The sequence below is a fragment of the Giraffa tippelskirchi genome, chromosome 4, assembly GCF_054371585.1.
Source record: "Giraffa tippelskirchi isolate mGirTip1 chromosome 4, T2T-mGirTip1v1.2.pri, whole genome shotgun sequence".
In the NCBI taxonomy this organism is placed as follows: Eukaryota; Metazoa; Chordata; class Mammalia; order Artiodactyla; family Giraffidae; genus Giraffa; species Giraffa tippelskirchi.
The window spans coordinates 82,419,588-82,438,700 of record NC_137278.1 but is presented as its reverse complement, the minus strand read 5'-3'; the positions used below and the strand labels follow the sequence as shown (position 1 = coordinate 82,438,700).

The 19,113-nt window shown below is 34.8% G+C and overlaps 1 protein-coding gene across 1 annotated transcript in view; it reads right to left on the bottom strand.

Annotated features, from left to right (window-relative positions):
* Nucleotides 1-1,030: 1,030 nt before the first annotated feature.
* Nucleotides 1,031-19,113, bottom strand: part of HEATR5B (HEAT repeat containing 5B) — a 98,132-nt gene continuing 80,049 nt past the window's right edge. The window contains exons 28-36 of the mRNA XM_081596196.1: nt 17,186-17,423; nt 15,819-16,073; nt 14,142-14,269; nt 11,701-11,845; nt 10,930-11,196; nt 9,378-9,602; nt 6,090-6,241; nt 4,705-4,918; nt 1,031-1,943 (exon numbers count right to left, since the gene is read on the bottom strand). Coding sequence (XP_081452322.1) covers nt 1,639-1,943; nt 4,705-4,918; nt 6,090-6,241; nt 9,378-9,602; nt 10,930-11,196; nt 11,701-11,845; nt 14,142-14,269; nt 15,819-16,073; nt 17,186-17,423 — 1,929 coding nt within the window. The 3' untranslated portion in view covers nt 1,031-1,638. The remainder of the gene's footprint in view (nt 1,944-4,704; nt 4,919-6,089; nt 6,242-9,377; nt 9,603-10,929; nt 11,197-11,700; nt 11,846-14,141; nt 14,270-15,818; nt 16,074-17,185; nt 17,424-19,113) is intronic.

Below are 19,113 nucleotides of genomic sequence, written 5' to 3'. Positions count from 1 at the left end.
GAGCAACACAAATACTTGTACACAATTGTTTACAGCAGCATTATTTGTAATACACAAAAAATGAAAACAACCCAAACGCCCATCAACTAATGAATGGATAAATAAAATATAAATAGAAAGGAATAGTATTCAGCCATTAAAAAGGATGCAGTATTGATGCATGCTACTACATGGATGAACCTTAAAAATGTTAAGTCAAGAAGTCAGTCACAAACGGCCACATGGTGTATGATTTCATTTATATGAAATGTTCATATTTAACATGAGAATTGATAAGAAACAGAAAGTAAGCTTGGGAGAAGCAGAGAGTTGGGGGGCAATAGCTAAATGGTGTCAGATTTCTTTTGGGGATAATGAAAATGTTTACAAGTGATTGCAGTGATGGCTATACTACTCTGTGAACATACTAAAAACTACTGAAGTATACATTTAATATGGGTGAATTGCATGGTATGTGAATAATATCTCAATAAAGTGTTACCAAAAAACTTCTAAAAACCAAAGAGAATAGCTTTAGAAAAGCAGGTATAAAATGAAAAAACAAAAAACCTTGCAAAAGTAAAAGTCAGTAAGAAAATAAATGAGAGAATACACCTATCTGAGGTCTAAAGACTACATGAGGAAGGCAAGACTACATTAGCTGTCAATTGGTGAGGGTCTGAGACAGAATAAGTAGGAGGTAGTAGGTGATGACAAGGTACGTATTTGGAATGTTCAGAACAGTTCAGTCTACACTACACATCTGGTAAAACTTGGTGTTTCAAGTGTGCTAAACAGTGTGGCAAACATTCATTCATCAATTATCTATTTGATGTGGTAAAATTCCCACTGCATGAGAGACTGGCGTAACTATAATTATGACTAATTCATGTTTGTATGCCCTGCAGCACTTAGCTTGATGCCTTCTACACAGTAGGCACTCAATAAATATTTGATGAATGAAACCAACCATAAGAGCCAGACTCAAGGCTCTGTAATTACAAAGCATAAGTGAGGCCAAATTGTAGCCATTAAAAAAACCAGAACATTATTCATATTTGAATCATTTTAATGGATCTTTAAATGAGAGTTTTAATTCAGTTAACTAAAATATACACAAGCATAATTTAGTAATCTAATATGAAAGCAAAAAGATCTAGCAGAAAGGTAAGGACTTTCTGAGAAATGCTAAGAAAATGTAACTTTATTCTTAATATATACACCACGAAACAGACACTTCACATTATTTTGTTTACTTCAAAATTTAAATTCTGCTTGCTTTTCAATTAATTTTTTTGGTAACAGATGCTACTGAATTTGCCATTTTTTCCCTGACAATATCAATAGGCCGCCCAACTACATGATACAATTTTTTGCATTTAATTTAAAAGGTTATGGCTCAGTGTTTAAAAAATAAATTAATTTAAAAAGGGAAACATTATTAGGGGAAAAAATGAAAGCACATTCACCACAATAAAAAAAAAAAAATCATTCCTTCAAAATCAGAAACCAGTGTGAGCATTATTTCACTTACCCTACCTCGGAAGCATATAATTCCTGTGTACAAATAAAGTTGAACCTATAGACTGGAATGATACAGTGGTTACCACTAATTAGGTCCTAACTGACAATATAAACAAAAATGAATGGAATTGCACATTAAAAGAAACTTGTTTTCAGCTTAATTGTTGGTGCAGAGTGCACGGTTGGGGCTGGCTGCCTGGTGGCCACTTTAGCCTTACTAGCTTGACTTGCTCTAACAGCAGTTTCCAGACGTACTTTCAGCTCAGGAGCTGCTCCCATTACTGTCTTGAAGGCGTGTGGATACAGAGGCCCAATATGCATTAAATTCTGGAGTGCAAATTCATGGAGATCTTTGGAAGCTGTGCTTGCTGAGGCAAAAGAATTTTCATCCAGCAGGTAAGAGATCAAAGTGGGAACTAAAAGAGCAAGTAATTGGACTCCTGCAAATAACAAAGATAAAGTCTGAAGATGCTCATCAATCTGAAAGTTACAGTAAACCTTTATTTAAACACTAGGCAATTACCATAGTAGTCTGAATTATAATAAAACACAAGTAAATGTGCACAATCTATTTCAGACTTCAATAATTATTCACTATTAATATTGAATATTTACTAATTCTCCAAGCCACATTGGCTTCCCTGGTGGCTCAGAGGTTAAGCGTCTGCCTCTGACCCGGGAGACCCAGGTTCGATCCCTGGGTTGGGAAGATTCCCTGGAGAAGGAAATGGCAACCCACTCCAGTATTCTTGTCTAGAGAATCCCATGGACGGAGGAGCCTAGTAGGCTACAGTCCATGGGGTCGCAAAGAGTCGGACACGACTGAGCAACTTCACTTTCACTTTCTTTCCAAGCCACATTAGGGTAGGAAATCAGGTTTGATTTCCTGTTAAGACTGTATATTTTGCATTTATACTAATTGTTTTATTTTAAAAAATAGTGGCTAAAAGGTAAAAATGAACAATTTTACAAATGCCACTGGTAAAATGCATTTTGAGAACAAAATTGTGAAAATTTCAAGAGTATTCCAGAATAGGAAGATTGGAGGTTTAATGGACTAGGGAACAGAAACCTGAAGCATTCATTAGGAGGAAGAAACCATCAAAGGAATGAGTGAATGTATACATTAATGTGATGACAACCATTTCCCTTTGGTTTGTGCATGACAGTTAGCCTCAGATTTAATATTAATTTTTAAAAAGTGACGACTGCTTATTCTACTTCTTAGAAGTCTTACTATAGTACAAAACATTCTGAGTGAAGCAGTCCTTTAAAAAATGAAATCATTATGGTGCTTATTGTTGATATAGCTCACTAATACTAAATATTAGAAACTAGTTGGAGAATTGAAGCTACATTGCCTCAGTTATTTCATACTTTAAATTAATTGACTCTTAGATGGAAAATTAAAGGGTTATTTATTAAATGAACCTTGTTGAATCTAACTATTAAACTATATTTAATTTCATGAATAATACATGAATATATTCTTGCTGTTAAAAGAATTCAAACAATAGAGAATTATTTGAAAAAGTATAAGACTCTCTTCCCTACCTAAATTAGAACACTTGTTCAGGAATTGATCCCAAGAGTCAACTCAAGTCAGACATATTTTAATACTAACTATGCAAAAGTCAATAAGCTCAATGTTGAGATTATGAATGAATAAGATTTAGTCTGTATGTTTATGGAATTTACATTGAGTAAAATACAAATAAAGACAAAATTATGTTGAGTCACCAAACATGGGCCATGATGTCAGTCATAACATTTCTATCCAAATAATCTGTTAACATCTAGTTTCAACTAAACTTATCAGCTCCTCGCAAACAGCTCTTCTTCCTGAACTTTTCAATTTTAAGACTGCTTCCATGCTTCTTCCAAGTAACAGTAATATTTGGCTCTTCTCTTTCTCTTGTCCCTATAACCTATACTCATCAAGTCAGATCAATTTTTTTTTTCCACAATCACTTCTGTACGCTTCTCTTCCACTGCAGTAATTCTGGATTATCGTTTTATAGGGAAGTTATCAGCAACAGCTTTTTAAAAATCTCCACTACCTTTCTAACTTCTGTGAAATTCTTTCAAGAGAAGAGGAAAAATTTTATGATAGAAAAATGATGCAATTTTTACCCAGAGAGTAATCTGGCAATATATATTAAAAGTCTTAAAAATGTGCCTTCCTTTCAACCCAGTAATTTCACTTAAAAAAATTATCTGATAGAAATAACACACAGGAGGAGACGGCCCTTCATCTTTTAAACTCTGTTTTGAAATTTGGGTTAAATGATCATGGACCTGGCAAGGCATTTGAGAGCATCTGTCCCACTGCTACCACCATTTGTGAAAACTGGAAGGTTCCACTAATCAGATACCACACTTCGGAGTTCTGTTAAGAACCCAGAGAAATGACTCTAGTTATACTGCTAGATTCTACTTCTACAGTTATTTTACTCTGTTAATGCAAATTTACTTCATTTAAAAAAAACATAGAACGATCACAGATAATAAAACGTCAATTAAAAAAAAAAAGGAGTGTGCAAAGATATCTGTACAAGAATACTCATTTCAGTTATTGATGATCTTGAAAAATTGGAAACAGCTTAACAATTCAATCATAAGGTATTAGTTTAAAAAATACAGTCTTTCTGTAAAAATTTTTAAAAAGTCATATTTTTAAAGATAAATTTTAGATTGTGATGAAATCTAAGCTTAGGGGATAAAGAGGAGTAAGTATTAAGTTGCATAAGTCTCTGGTTAAATGGATGTATATGGTAGTTTTTCATTAAATTAAAAAACAATAATTTTAAATTTTGGAGTATTTCAATACTGATGTTTAGCATGAATACTAATCTGGGCCTATTTGTTAAAAAGCTTTTATACATCTCTTACAAACATCAAAATGTATTATTTTTAAAAATACATTAAACAGCCATATTTTCCCTAGTTCTTAAAGAGTAACTTCCTAGGAAAAAAAAATCCATGGGTTGAAATGCATCCGTAATTTATTTTAAACTCTTGCTCTTAAATATAAATCAATTCAATTTTGTTAGCAACATAAGCAAAAACATTAAGATTTCACATAGTAACAACCTTTAGAAAATTTAATGCTGCAATGGCCTGTGTCAAATAGCAAATAATATTAATATGTAATACAAATCTTCATTTTAGACTAGTGGCTTTTTAGAGGAAAATACTTACTGTTCTGTTCTTCCCCAAGAGCAACCAATGTTTCAAGAACTTTGATTCCTTCTTGAACAGCTAAGAGTTCTGTACTACTGCCTGGTCTGTTTCTTTCAACAGCTTTTAGCTTTTCAACTACTATTGGAGCTAAGGAATGGATATAAGGAGTTGAAAGGGCCCGATTGGAATGTTGAAAAACTGAGAGGAGAAGCTGGTAACATTTGGCTTGAACCTATACAAGAAAATAATTTTATTAATTTACATGTGTGACAGTTCTTATTTGCTCTACAATCACATTGCATCTTAATATGTATGGAAAACAAGCAATACTTCAGGATGAAAACAGAAATGTGATGAATTAATGCCATTTCTACTTATAGAAATGGAGTAATAAAACTTCTAATATGCTAACTAAATAAAACTGAAATTTATCAAACATTCCTTATATGTTAGCTCCCAAATTACCACTGCTTACATAATTTTTGTATTTCTATACTGTGTAAGAAATTAGATACCAGGAATTCTAATTTTTGTTTTTAATTCTTTCTTTAATTTACAATTGTCCCTCTCACCTTAACCTAACATATTTTATATGGCTAATATTTGAATGATGTCAAACAAAGCTATAAAATATATTAGACACCTCAACTCCATTTGGATTCTCTGGAAATAAATGCTTAAACCAATTTAAGTGTTCTAGGCCTACAAAGTAGTTTCAGTGGCTCCACTTTAGATTAGAAAGACTTCATATTAATAAGAAGCAAAAAAACAAATAAGAAAGGAAGGTGCATCAACTCATCGATGTAAGGGAACAAAGTGGGAAAAACTGTTTCAGTGCTTTGGTAGAAGACAAGCTACTAAACATCACTAGACAAAAGAAAAATGCCTGGGGAATATTTTCAAAATACACATTTGTGGATCACACATCTAGAGACTCTGATTCAGGAAGATAGTGGTAGATGTTACTAAATTGCTTTTTTTCCTGATGTTCAATAGGTTTAAGAATCATTAGTTTTGATGCTAACACTATAAAACAATAAAACTTATTTTTTAGAAAAATGAGAGTTTCCATTAGGCCTGTAAAAACATGTTATAATATTATATATATTTATCTTTTAATGTCCTTGGTGTGATTAAGTAAACAGTGAAAAAGAGAAACACGTAAAATCTCTACCAGTATAGGCCAGGGTTGAGCAAGTATTTTAGATACTGGGGAATTTCTGCATATATAAATTAACATATACATGTCTCTCCTAAGCTTTAACCAGTGACCTTTTCCAGTTTTCTGGAAAATTCATATAGCAAATACTTTTCATTTGATGAATCACAAATTTTTAATGAATCCATCTGAAATTTTTCTTATAGAGTGGAAAGTTTACTATTATGTTTTAAATGTAACTTACCCACGGGTCACATGAATTTAACGCGTTTTTAAATCTGTAAATGCAGCCATTCTGCAGTGACTGAACTCCTATTATTTCACTACCAGCAGACCACAGGAAAAGTGCAATTGCTGTTAGCATGCTTACTTCATCAGGCACAGGCATAGAATCTTCTGAAATAATTAAATAGCAGAAAAATGAAAAAAAAAAGAATCTTCTGAAATATATGAATAATGAAATATATATAAATATGTATGAGGGATTCCCCGGTAGCTCAGCTGACAAAGAATCCACCTGCAATGCAGGAGACCCTGGTTAGATTCCTGAGTTGGGAAGATCCCCTGGAGAAGGGATAGACTACCTACCCCAATACTCATAGACTTCCCTGGTGGCTCAGATGGTAAAGAACCTGCCTGCAGTGTGGGAAAACTGGGTTCAATCCCTGGGTTGGAAAGATCCCCTGGAGGAGGGAATGGCAACCCACTGTAGTATTCTTGCCTAGAGAATTCCATGGACAGACGAGACTTGTGGGCTACAGTCCATGGGGTCACAAAGAGTTGGACATGACTGAGCGACATAGCACATACATAAATGAAAGTATATATAATTATGGCATTTAATGTTTATCTTGTTAAAAAATCTACCTTAAAAAGCAAAATATTAACTTATGATAAAGTCAGAATAGTTTTAGTAACATTAATAAAACAATTAAAGTTTTCCCCTCCAAATATTAGTCTGAAAAAAATTCAGGTAATAAAAGTAGGAAATGGTTTGTTTAAAATTTAACAAGGGTAAGGGAAAGAAAATAAAATGTAATATTTTACCTTCCAGGGATAGTTTAATTTCTAGGTTTTTGTTTAATTGCTTCTGTGTATATAATATATATATTATATCTTTTATATATAATTATTTATAAACATGATTTTTAATAGATATAATGGATATATAATCCAAATGAGTATATAATCATATATTTAATATCTTTCCTACTGCCGGATAGTTATATTTATCACTTTTGTATTTTCTTCATTATAAAATAGACTGTAATAAATAACCCTGAACACAAGTTTTTGATCAAGGTCAGAGTATGAGATCTTAAAAGCTCTTTGTATATTTTGCAGAAATGATTCCCTGAAAGTCTGAACTGTTTTAAATTCCCTTTAGCAAAGTATGAAAATGTTCTCTTGGTATCAATTCCACCTGTACATACTCACATTTTTTTGTTAAATGAGTTTTACAGGTAAAAATTTATATTATTTTGTTTTTATTTTTTTGCTTATATAATAATGTGGCCAATTTTTTAATATGCTTGGTGGGCATTTCTATTTCTCTCTTACCACTGCCTGTTCTCTCTTCTTTGTTTTTGTTGTTTAGTTGATAAATCATGTACAACTCTTTTGTGACTCAATGGACTGTACTCGTCCGGCTCCTTGGTCCATAGGATTTCCCAGGCAAGAACACTGGAGTGAGTCGCCATTTCCTTCTCCAGGGCATCTTCCCAACCTAGGGATCGAACCCATATCTCCTGCGTTGGCAGGCTGATACTTTTACCACTGAACCACCTGAGAAGCCCGTTCTTTCTTATATTGGGTGTTAAATGTTGATGAGATTTTTTTTGTACATAAATGATATTAACACTGACATTATTATTTTCAGTTTCTGATCTTTTTCAGCTTTCATTTTGCAAAATTTTTTCTTCCAGTTTTATTGAGATTTAATTGACACACAGTACTATGTATAAATTTAAAATGTACAGCATAATAATTTGACTCATATACATTATGAAATGACTATCAAAATAAGTTCCATCTCATATAGATATAAAACCGAAGAAAGAGAAAAAAATATTTTCCTTCTGATAAGAACTTCTAGGATTTATCACCTACTTTTAATGCATGTCATTTTTCACAGGCTTATGTTAAATTTTCTAGTCCAATATATGGATATTTTCTTTTTTTTTTTTAATAAATTTATTTATTTTAGTTGGGGGCTAATTACTTTACAATATTGTAGTAGTTTTTGCCATACATTGACATGAATCAGCCATGGGTTTACATGTGTTCCCCATCCTGAACCCCCCTCCCACCTCCCTCTCCATCCCATCCCTCTGGGTCATCCCATTGCCCCAGCCCTGAGCATTTGTCTCATGCATCGAACATGGAATGGTGTTCTGTTTCACATATGATAATATACATGTTTCAATGCTATTGTCCCAGAATGTCCCACCCTCACCTTCTCCCTCTGAGTCCATAAGACTGTTCTATGCATCTGTGTCTCTTATTCTGTCTCGCATATAGGGTTATCGTTACCATCTTTTATATGGATATTTTCTTCTGTGATATTTATCATTGACTTAAACTTACACAGTTCTGTTTTACTGCCCTATCTGTTCATTCTTGGGCCTACTCCACAGTTTTAGATAGTGTGGAAATGTTTTAATAGGTTATATGACAAATATTTAATTATTATTCTGTTTTCAGTCTTTTCACATTTACAACAGAAGTAACATGAAAGAAAAGGTCAAACACTGAAGAAAAACGGGCAAAAATGTGAATAACCATTTCCCCCCAAATTAAATACAAACATGAAACATGCTTATACTTACTAGGCAAATGAGAAATGCAAGTAAAAACAATAAAATAGCATGTTTCACTTACCAGATAATGAAATTTAAAAGTCTGAAATATCATGTATTGGTGGGAATCATGTACTGTTGGTGGAAGTGCAAATTCATATAGCTACTCTGGAGGGCAATTTGGCAATGTTTGATAAAATTAAAATGTGTCATCAATTCCACTTCTAGGGGTATGCTGTAGAAGATCTCATAGTACATGTGCATGAGGAATTTATAAGGATGGTCACTGAGACAATTTTTATAACTAGGAAAAATAAAAAGTAGTAAAAATGGCCATTGATAGGGAAACAATTAATAACTGATAAATATAAATGACAGACAACTACTGAGGAGGTCAGAACAATTTACAATCTAAGAGTTTTATATATACACATTCTTTCTTTGGGGGGAAAACTCCCAACATGTATGTAAGTGGTAAGACAAGCAAAGAACCCGGGTCTGCTGCATTGCAGGCCAATTCTTCACCGTTTGAGCTACCCGGGAAACCCAAGACAAGGGCATTGAGCGTCAATACTCAAAATGTGGTCCTAAACGTTCACATCTAAAAGATGGGACTAAAACACCTTTCTGAGTTGATTCAGTGTTACATAGCAGTTTTCTGATGAGCTCATTCAGTTAGTCATTAAGGAACAAATATCCTAGTAAATTAAAAAATTTAAAACTGATTAGATTACCTGGTTGGGAATACTCTAGGATGCATGCCAGAGTGCTACGAATTAGAGCTGTCCACTGTTTTTGAGTATCCTCAGTTTTGGCCATTGAAAGTGTCACAATACTTTTGATCCCTTGAAGAGCTGCACTGACTGGTGGAGGAACCTGATTATCTGCAGACTTTATTGCTGTGTCTTTCAATATTCTTGCAATTAAAAACAGAATTGTGGGCAAGATTGTCATACATCCTGAAATAAAAACAAATCAGATTATTTTGTACTACTTCAGTTCCTGTATTATAGTTGTTTCAATTGTTTGTATCTTTTTACAATTGACTATGGTTTAATATTACTTCTTTTTCTTGTATTTATACAAGAGTTACTGCACTGCTATTACTATAATTCAATGTTTGAAAAAGATAAAAAGGACGTCACAAGCTATTTCAAAGAAGTCAATATTTTCTTTTCCTAACTTGCCTTGTTTTTTTCATTACTTCTAGTATTTCACACAGAAGGAAAAACACTGTCAAATACTTTGAGAAGTAGTTGAGAAACTTGGTGAATCATGCAGCAACTCCAAGACAAGTAATCAATCTCACTGTACTAAGTGAGCCTTAGTACTAAGTTAGTCAATGTACTAACCTAGTCAGGAAACTGATAAAAAGGCTAAACAGGTAAGGCAAAAAGAAATGAAAGACTCCTAGGATTTGTAGCTGAATGAACTTTAAGGTAATCAAATTAACCACCCACTTAAGGTAAGACTCCCTTCACCACTGTGACATGCCTCCAGTGTAGACTGCCTATGAAGCTTCAATGGAGTAGTGTTTTCATATCTGTAGGCTTGTGCTGAGCTGAAATATACCTTTATATCTTCCGATACGATATCTATCTCCTAGATATAACAGAGGAAAAGTTTACTTTTCTTATTTTTTTTTTTAATACTTGTTTGTTTGGTTTTGTCAGGTCTTAGTTGCAGCATGTGAGATCTTTTAGTTTCAGCATGTAAACTCTTGGTTGCAGCATGAGGGATCTAGTTCCCTGACAGGGAATCAAACCTGGGCCCCCTGTATTGAGACCAGAGCCTTAGCCACTGGACCCCCAGGGAAATACCAAGTGCCTACTTTTCTATCCACTAGTTATTCCAGTATCTGCAGACAGCTATTATATTTTTCAGCTATAATTTTTTAATTAACAGTTGCTCCTTAAAGTTGGTTGTCACTCTTCTCTGACATGTTTGTTAGTGTGGCTCAAGAGTAGCAACCAGATCCGAAAATAAAGGTTTTAGGAATTCCACTTCATGTCTATTTGCTAACATTCAATGTCTTCTCTCAAGCTGTGGATCTGTCTCTTTGCCGAAGTTTCTTTGAAATGTACCTGAAAAGGGCATCTAGGGTTTTTGTTTTTTAAATCTTGAGTTTTTATAGGCTCCTAAAGCAAACAAACCCTTAAAAATAAGTCCTACTTTTCCTTTAAGACTTAAGAGGAAAATAAATCACCATAGCACTGAAAATCAAAGGCAAGTTCATCTCTGTCTAATACAGTATAATACATTTCCAAATAGTGAGCAACACCATACCAGCAGGTGAACAGAGGGACGGTAAGTCAGAGAGTATGGTAACTGTGGCTGCCACCAAACGAGCACTTTCTTCTGACAGTCGAGTTTTAGTGGCTATGTGACTTGGAGAGTCCGACATCTTGGTACTGAGATGTGGCATATGGCGTACTAAAATGAACATCAACAGCTCCATAGTTGCAAACACAAGAGATTTTCCAGGAATGAGACCACCACTGTCACCTCCTTCTCCTAATACAGGACAGGACTCTTTTTCCATATCATCCTCATCTTGGGTAAAAGAAAATTTGGTGAAATTCCCAGCAAAAAGGATAACAAATAGTAGAGGTAACAACACAGTAAGTATGTTTAATATATTCTTTCAAACGAATTTAGAATTTACAACTAAATGTCTAACTGATGCCATGTCTTTCTCAGAATAATTCTCTGCCTTAGAATTGTTTATTGACCTCTCCTTAAATGTAACAGACAATTCATTTTTTACTTTACTTTACTAAAAATAAAATTTTTATTAGGTATTTTTAATAGGAATGTATTTCATAATAGGAGTAACACATATTTTAGGCTTGCAACACATGAAGTTAACACTTTTGCAGGTGAAAAATAGTTGAATATGAGCAATTTCATTTGGGTCATTCTAATGAAAGTAAAATCAAGTGCAATCTTTTAAATGTATGGTTAAATTTTTTCATTAAAAACTTCCTGACATTAATATTTGAAAAATTAGAATAGAAATAAATCTACTTTAAAGTTAGTGTAATTTCTTGTGCTTACTTAGTGTGTTTCTTTTTTCTTGCAAATAATCCTGAGCAGCTCTTACTATCTGTTGTACAACTCCAGTCACCAGCAGCTGGACAGATGGCGGATTCCAGGTCAACAGGAGGCGGTGTAAAACACTCAGTAACTCAACACCAATCAGCTATTATAAATTAATAAAGAGAAATTAAATTAATTTAAAGGATATATTTATATTATTAAATCTAGGAAAATATACATATAAAAATACATAGATTTGGTAGCTAAAGTTAATACATAAAATATGCAGCAAATATTATAACAATCTTGAAAAATGGTCATATTTTATCCCAACATATTTTCAGTCAAAAATTACTTCATTACATAATTAAATGATTTTTCCATTTAAAATATTTCTTCTCTCTTTTTGACTAAACAGCATTGCTAGTGTTCAGTGCCACTAAAATTTATGATTTCTAGCCCAAGTACTCAAGAGTAGTCCACCAGAAATTCTAGGCAGGCTGGCGAGTCGCTCCAAGATTCACCTCAGAACTATTACAAACTTTAACCACTCACTATTCACCTAAGCTTCTCACAGTCTTCCACATCAAACCCATCCAATGAACCTGCCTCAAATTTCAAAGAGGAAGAAAAAAATTAAATTGCAACCAAAGCCACCTTTACCTCTTTCCTTAAGATCAAGATCAGCCCCTTGTCCAAGGCTGGTAATTCTTTTCTCACATGCTTCCATGCCATCCTGTTTGACTTCCCAAGGATTCTTCAAGGACCTCAATCATACCCCATATATCATAGATGAGCTAAGCTAAGCTTCTCTTCCCCAATATAAGTAGCTGCTCAAGTCTTTCCTATCTAATTTCCCTCCACGCCTCAGAAAACCCTCGTGATCTTCCATCTGCCCCCACGATCTCTTCTGTCTCAGTCCTGCTTCTTCCCTTCCTAGATGGAAAGATGCCACTCTCTTCACCTCCTCATTCACTCCTCAAACTTCTCTAATCTGGCTCCATTCACCTGAGAAAATGCTCTGCCTAAGGTCACCAATAACCTCCTGGGACTCTTCTGTCCTGACTTACTGGATTCTGTTCCTCTGAGACTTGTCTGTCCTTGACAATCTCTCGTCTTTGATAACTCTGTTCTCTTTGGTTCTCCTCCTACCTCTACAGCAGTCTCCACTGCTGATTAATTTCCCTCATCTCAACCCTTATTTGTTATTTATCCCTAAAGTTCCAGTCTTGGCCCTGTTTCCTTCTTCCTTTATTCAGTTTTCTGAGGCCAGTGAACTCACTGTCTCTCTGGAATTATGAAAACAGCCTCATAATTGACCTCCTTTCTCCCTTCTCATGTCTTAAAAATCAACCACTATAAAACTGATGGAGAGATCAAATTTATGTCTATTGTACTTATGAAATACACATTTAACCATGTCATTTAATCTACTGCATTTACACTCAATTATTTCAATTTTAACATAATATGTCACACACCTTCATTCACAGATTAAACTTTATTGGTTTGACTATTTGAAAACAACCCTCAAGTTTCTTGTAATCTGCAGTCTAGCTGAGGCCCAGCTTTAAGCTACAAGGCTGGAGTACAAGATGAGTTCATCAGTAAGTGATGCTTATAATCACACAGCAAATATTTTGTTTTGTTTCATGTGGGTTTTTTTGGGTTTTTTATTGAGCAATATCATGTACAAAACTAATTTTAAGAGAACACAATAATAAGAACTTTGTTTTTTTTAATCTTTTTGTGTTTTATAGAAAATTATCCCAAGAGGTACTATTTGGTTGTGATGGTGTCCAAAGAAATGGTTATTATGAAAACAAACGACTTCCTAATTAAAAAAAAAAAAAACAAATCCAGTGGAAACTTGGTTCTGTAACATGAATAAAATCCTCTAAAAATTCCATACAAAAATTAGAAAACACAATTCATTAAACTTCTTAAATGAGTACTTGAGCCAGTGTAAAAACCTTATTAAATGAGATCAAGTTTAATCAAACATTTAAAAGTGACATAATTTATTTGGATTTTCCAGGCAAGAATACTGGAGTGGTTTGCCATTTCCTTCTCCAGGGGATCTTTCCAACCCAGGGATCAAACTTGGGTCTCCCACATTGCAGCATACTCTTTACTGTCTGAGCCACCAGGAAATCCCAAATTTATTTAATAGCCTTATGAATTAACTCAGCCTTTTACTAGCAGAACCATTAACTGGGACTGAAGGGATCCTTTACATTTTTATTTTTATTTGATTGCTGATGAACTCATCAAAGAAGGTATAGTGATGATCTCTAGTCTAGCATGTCTGGTCATCCAACATTCAACATAAGGTCTTAGATGAAGCCAAAATCCTGAACACTTATTATATAATATTTATCTCATATGTGATAAAATTATCTGAAGATAAACATAATGAATATAAAGCATAAATTATCTGTTATAGAAATATACTGCACCTGATCTTCTGCAATATGGATTCGGGCATAAGGAGAATCTAGCAAGGTGTGTAAGGCCTGCAGACAAGCTGTAACATGTTCAACAGGCTCCTCAGGTCTTGGGGAACAAAGGAACTGTATACTCACACCTGTAATATACAAAATAAACACACAGGTTTCTTAATATAAAACACTTTGTTGCTTTAACACCATTTTTTTTTCTTTTACCTACTTATTTTACAGCTCACTTTAACATGTATTTATTAATGCCTTAAAGTGAGTTCAAAATGATTGTCAAAATAAGTAGCCAAACTTAACATAGGCTGTAGCCTTGGAATGAGGCTAACAGTCACATTGGAAGCAAGTGAGGGAGTTCTAAGGTCATCAGGTTGATTAAGAAGCTATTTAAAAACATTTAAAAATAATACATTAAGAATAAATTAATGAAAATTATAAGATTATGATAAATGATTGCAAATTCTTAAATGTTACAAAAGAATCTATACAGCAATTATAAATAACAATTACTCAAATTTGCTTTAACTTTCCATTTATATTTATATGCACATATACATTTATATATGTTTATATATATACACAATTTATGTATATATTACATTTATAATGTAAATATAAATTTATATTGTATTTCCTCATAGGGTAATTTAAGTGTCAAGTAAAAAGAAAACATATAAAAAAAAAAGTTTAACTTTTTCCTTGAAAATTATTCAGTATTGCTCTGAGTGAACATGACAGAGAAGTTTTAAGGAGCAATTTAATAATTAAATTTTTCTATTAAAAATTGTTAATTTAGAAAATGTGCTAAAAAAAACACCTCTTTTTACTATTTCTTATCTGAACTACACTATAAAATTTTTTTCCAGAGCATTAAAATGAAAGATATGAAAGGGTTCAAAACATGCCGCACCAAAATATACCTTCTTGGCTGAACACACTTGAGAAATAGCAGATGCAGGCAGGGCTCTCGGACCCCCTTTCTACCCAAAAGCAGGTCATAAAATTTCTCATTAGAAAGATGCCCTCCCTGTATCAGGGAAAGAATATTTTTACTCCTTGAGACTGGGAGTCGATGTTGAAATAGACCTATCCAAACAAACGTACTAAAATAAGCCTGATCGTCTACTGTTGTTGTTCAGTGGCTAAGTTGTGGCTGACTCTTGTGACCCCACGGACTGGAGCCCACCAGGCTCTGCTGTCCCTGGAATTTCCCAGGCAAGAACACTGGTGTGGGTTGCCATTTCCTTCCCCAGGGGATCTTCCCAGACCAGGAATTGAACTCGCATCTCCTGCACTGGCAAGCAGATTCTTTGTTGCTGAGCTATCAAGGAAGCCCGGATTTTCCATTAGTTTCCCCCATGTACTTTTTAGTTACTGTATAACTTATCATCCCTGGCCCCAGCCCTTTGTCTTGTCAGATCCCCACAATTTATTCTTGTTCGTGTAAAACTAGACAATCTTTCAAACCTAAAAGCTTCTTCAGGTCTTCATTTTCCTCCTATGTACATGTAAAAATTTTAAATCAATTTATATGCTTTTCTCCTATTAACGTGTCTTATGTCAGTTTAATTCTTAAGCCAGTCACAGAGCTTAAGATGGTAGAAAGCAGTTTTTTCTCCCTTACAGATACACATTTTCAGAAGTAATATATCTTGAGATACATTAACATGGCTCACCCACCTAAAATCAGATGCATTCTGTCTTTGTTAATTTCTGCCAAAGATTTAGCACTAGGTGTCGCTCCTGATGCTTGGCTTAAATTGACCGGTATGGAACGTTTTTGTAAAGCTGATATTGCTGCTGCTTCTGCTGACTCTGAACATGTAAATCCTGTGCTATTTAACCAAAGTGCCACTGCGTGGAGAATTGGGGCCCAGGAATTCCGATAGTGAAGTCTAGCCGTATCAATAGTCTCAGGAGTATAAAATGCTCCACCTATAAAACAATCAAATCAATCAAAAAACATTACTTCTATTATACGTATTCACTTATTTATGAACTTCCTTTAAAAATACCTGTTACATACTGTCTTAGTCCATTTGAGCTGCTTTAAGAAAATGCCACTGACTGAGTGGTTACACAACAGAAATTTATTTCTCATGGTTCTAGAGGCTGTAAGTCTGAGATCAAGATGCCAGCATGGTTGGGTGAGGGCCTTCTTCCTGACTGACAGCCAGTACCTTCTTGCCGTCTTCACAAGGTGGAAGATGGAAGGGGCTGGGGCTCTGTGGGTTCTCTTTTACAAGGGGACTACTCCCACTCCTAGGGGATCCACCCTGATGACCAAAGCACCTCCCAAAGGACCCATACCTCCTAATACCATCACAATAGGGATTACGTTTCAACATATACATTCTGAGGTGATACAAATATTCAGATCACAGCACACATAAAAGAGGAATCTGGCCAAAGAGTTTCTCCTAAGGGTCTCCAAAACCGACGTCATTCCTACAGCTGCTGACCTGGAGTGCCTATCATTTCCTTGTGATTGATGCCAGCATTTCCAGCATTTCCTCTGCAAGTGCTCACACCTCTGAGTGCCCTCTACCTTGCCCCCACCCATGGTCACAGGCTTCCCCTTCACTGTTGCCAGCAACTCTTAAAACCCTCATCACCTTTCCTTTCCCTTATAGCTAGGGAACTCTGTCTTCTTTTTTCTTTTTCCCCCACTCTTCTGCAAATTCTTCCCTTCTTCCTGCTTTCACTATCAAACTGAGGACTTCCACGTCTGCCCTGGCACACACACATTGACCAACACAGCAGTATACTTCATCATGGTTATGTATAATAACTCCTTACGCAGTTATTTAGAGTACCCTAGCTCAGACGGTTATTACTGTAACAGTGAGAACGTTTTTGCTTGGGCCGACAAGTAAGTTTAATTCCGTATCTGAATTTATAAATTCAGTACAGACAGAATATCAAGTTTAAGTCCACAGAAATTTAAAATGTTTTTATTACTATTGTGGCCAGTCTCCACCAATTCCATTTTGTTTAATTACTACTTTCAACTCCATTAAAAGCAAAACTCTGAACACAGTACTTACCATCTGGGGGGAGCTGACTAGCAAATTCAGCTGGTAAAGTTAAAAGCGCGTAGTCTTTTAATGCTGCCAACCACAGGCGACTGAGTATTGGCAGTTCAGGCTGCACGAGTGTTATTAAACTATCTGGTGGTAGCTCATCTATGGTACTATCATCATCATCATCATCATCAGTATTTTTAACTGCTCTTTTTGGTTTTGACTCTGCTTCTTTTTTAATATTCATAGCAACCACATAGACCTAGTAAGATATTCAGGAGGAGAAAAGAACAAGATATAATATTAAGAAATGACATATTCTAAGCTGTTATGATTATACGGAAAAGGAAATGGCAACCCACTCCAGTATTTTTGCCTGGGAAATCCCATGGACAGAGGAGTCTGGCAGGCTACCAGCCGTGGGGTAGCAAGAGTCAGACACGACTTAGCGACTAAACCACAACCACAATGATTATACAGTTGAATCATCGCAAGTAACCGAGTACTATTAGTAGAAAGTATGCAACTTCAGAATTTCCTGATAGTCTCAAAAGAATAATCCCACCTATTTTGGAGGCAATCTTTTTTTTTTTAATAGATCTGACTTCTGACTACTGCTCTCACAGCACATTCCTTGAGTAGGGTTCTCTGAATTTTTTCTGGCTTCTCTTGTTCTACTTTACAAAGCCCCCCTTTATATACGTGGTTTTCTTTTTTTTTGCCATAGGGTACAACTTCCTGTTTATTGAATTTGCTTTCACAGGCTTATTAGACACAATCAGACGGCATTCAAAGAAAAAAGCTAAGGGGTGGGGGAAGAGAAACCATAACCTGGATTTCCACTAATATCCTCCAAACCTCTTCTTTTACACTGCCTAAGTGATGTTTATCAATCTAGTCCTTGTAACAGATAACTCAGCCAAAAATAATATAATTTACTGACTATATATATTATCTGTATCTTTTCTCTCCACTCTGTAAACCAAAAGAATATATAATAACAACTTCTAAAAATACAATCTTAAGGATTCTTTGCTGAAGTTATTTTTGTTTGTATTCTTTTGCAGTTGTACATACATTTTGGCTTTGGCAACCGGCACCTAGCTGAATTACACATCCACAAAAAAGCAAAGAAAAGGTTGGGGGGCAGTCAAGGGAGTAAGAGAATGACAGAAAATTGCACTAGGTATCTTTAGAAAAATGTTTGCCATACACAGTTATTTTCATTGTACGTAAGAGGAATTCTATGTATCTGAACCAGGGACACTTCTTGATGGCAGGGTCTTCTCTCTATCCCTACAACAAGCAGACAGCTATGGCACAGTAATTGACTAAGTTTACACAATGATAACAGGAAACAATGAATCTTCATTTCTGAGAAGAAGCCTTCCTTAACACTGTGGTGGTCTTATATATATCAGTCAGTTACAGTCGGTTAGTCATACTAACACCTGACAATTTAGAAGCATAAACCATCTAACTTTTGGAATAGGGACACTGAATCTAAAGTTATAAACATATCATATTCATATTTTTTAGTGATTTTAAGCTTGCTTTCTTCCCTTAGATTTACTATAATGTTGATATTTTAAGAAAATGTCTCTCTCAATAAACACTGTAAGTATACTCAGCCATTCACTCATCAAATTCTTCGTAGGTACCTACTCTTGCCTTGCATTTGCTATTTTGCTTGGATCGGAGGCAACAAAGACAAATCACATGCAGTTTTCACTTCCATGAACTCACAGACTGATACAATGACAGAAGAGTGAAAAAAGAGATGAAAGGACATTTTTTAAATTTGTTTTAAATGACCTATCTTCCCATCTCACTATGAGCAGTGACCACATCCACTGCCTGGCACCTAAGGAACACTCGTGGTTTGTGTAATGAATGAATCACAGGGAGCACCAAAGATAAAGAATCTTAATGGAGTATGAAAAGGTGAGACA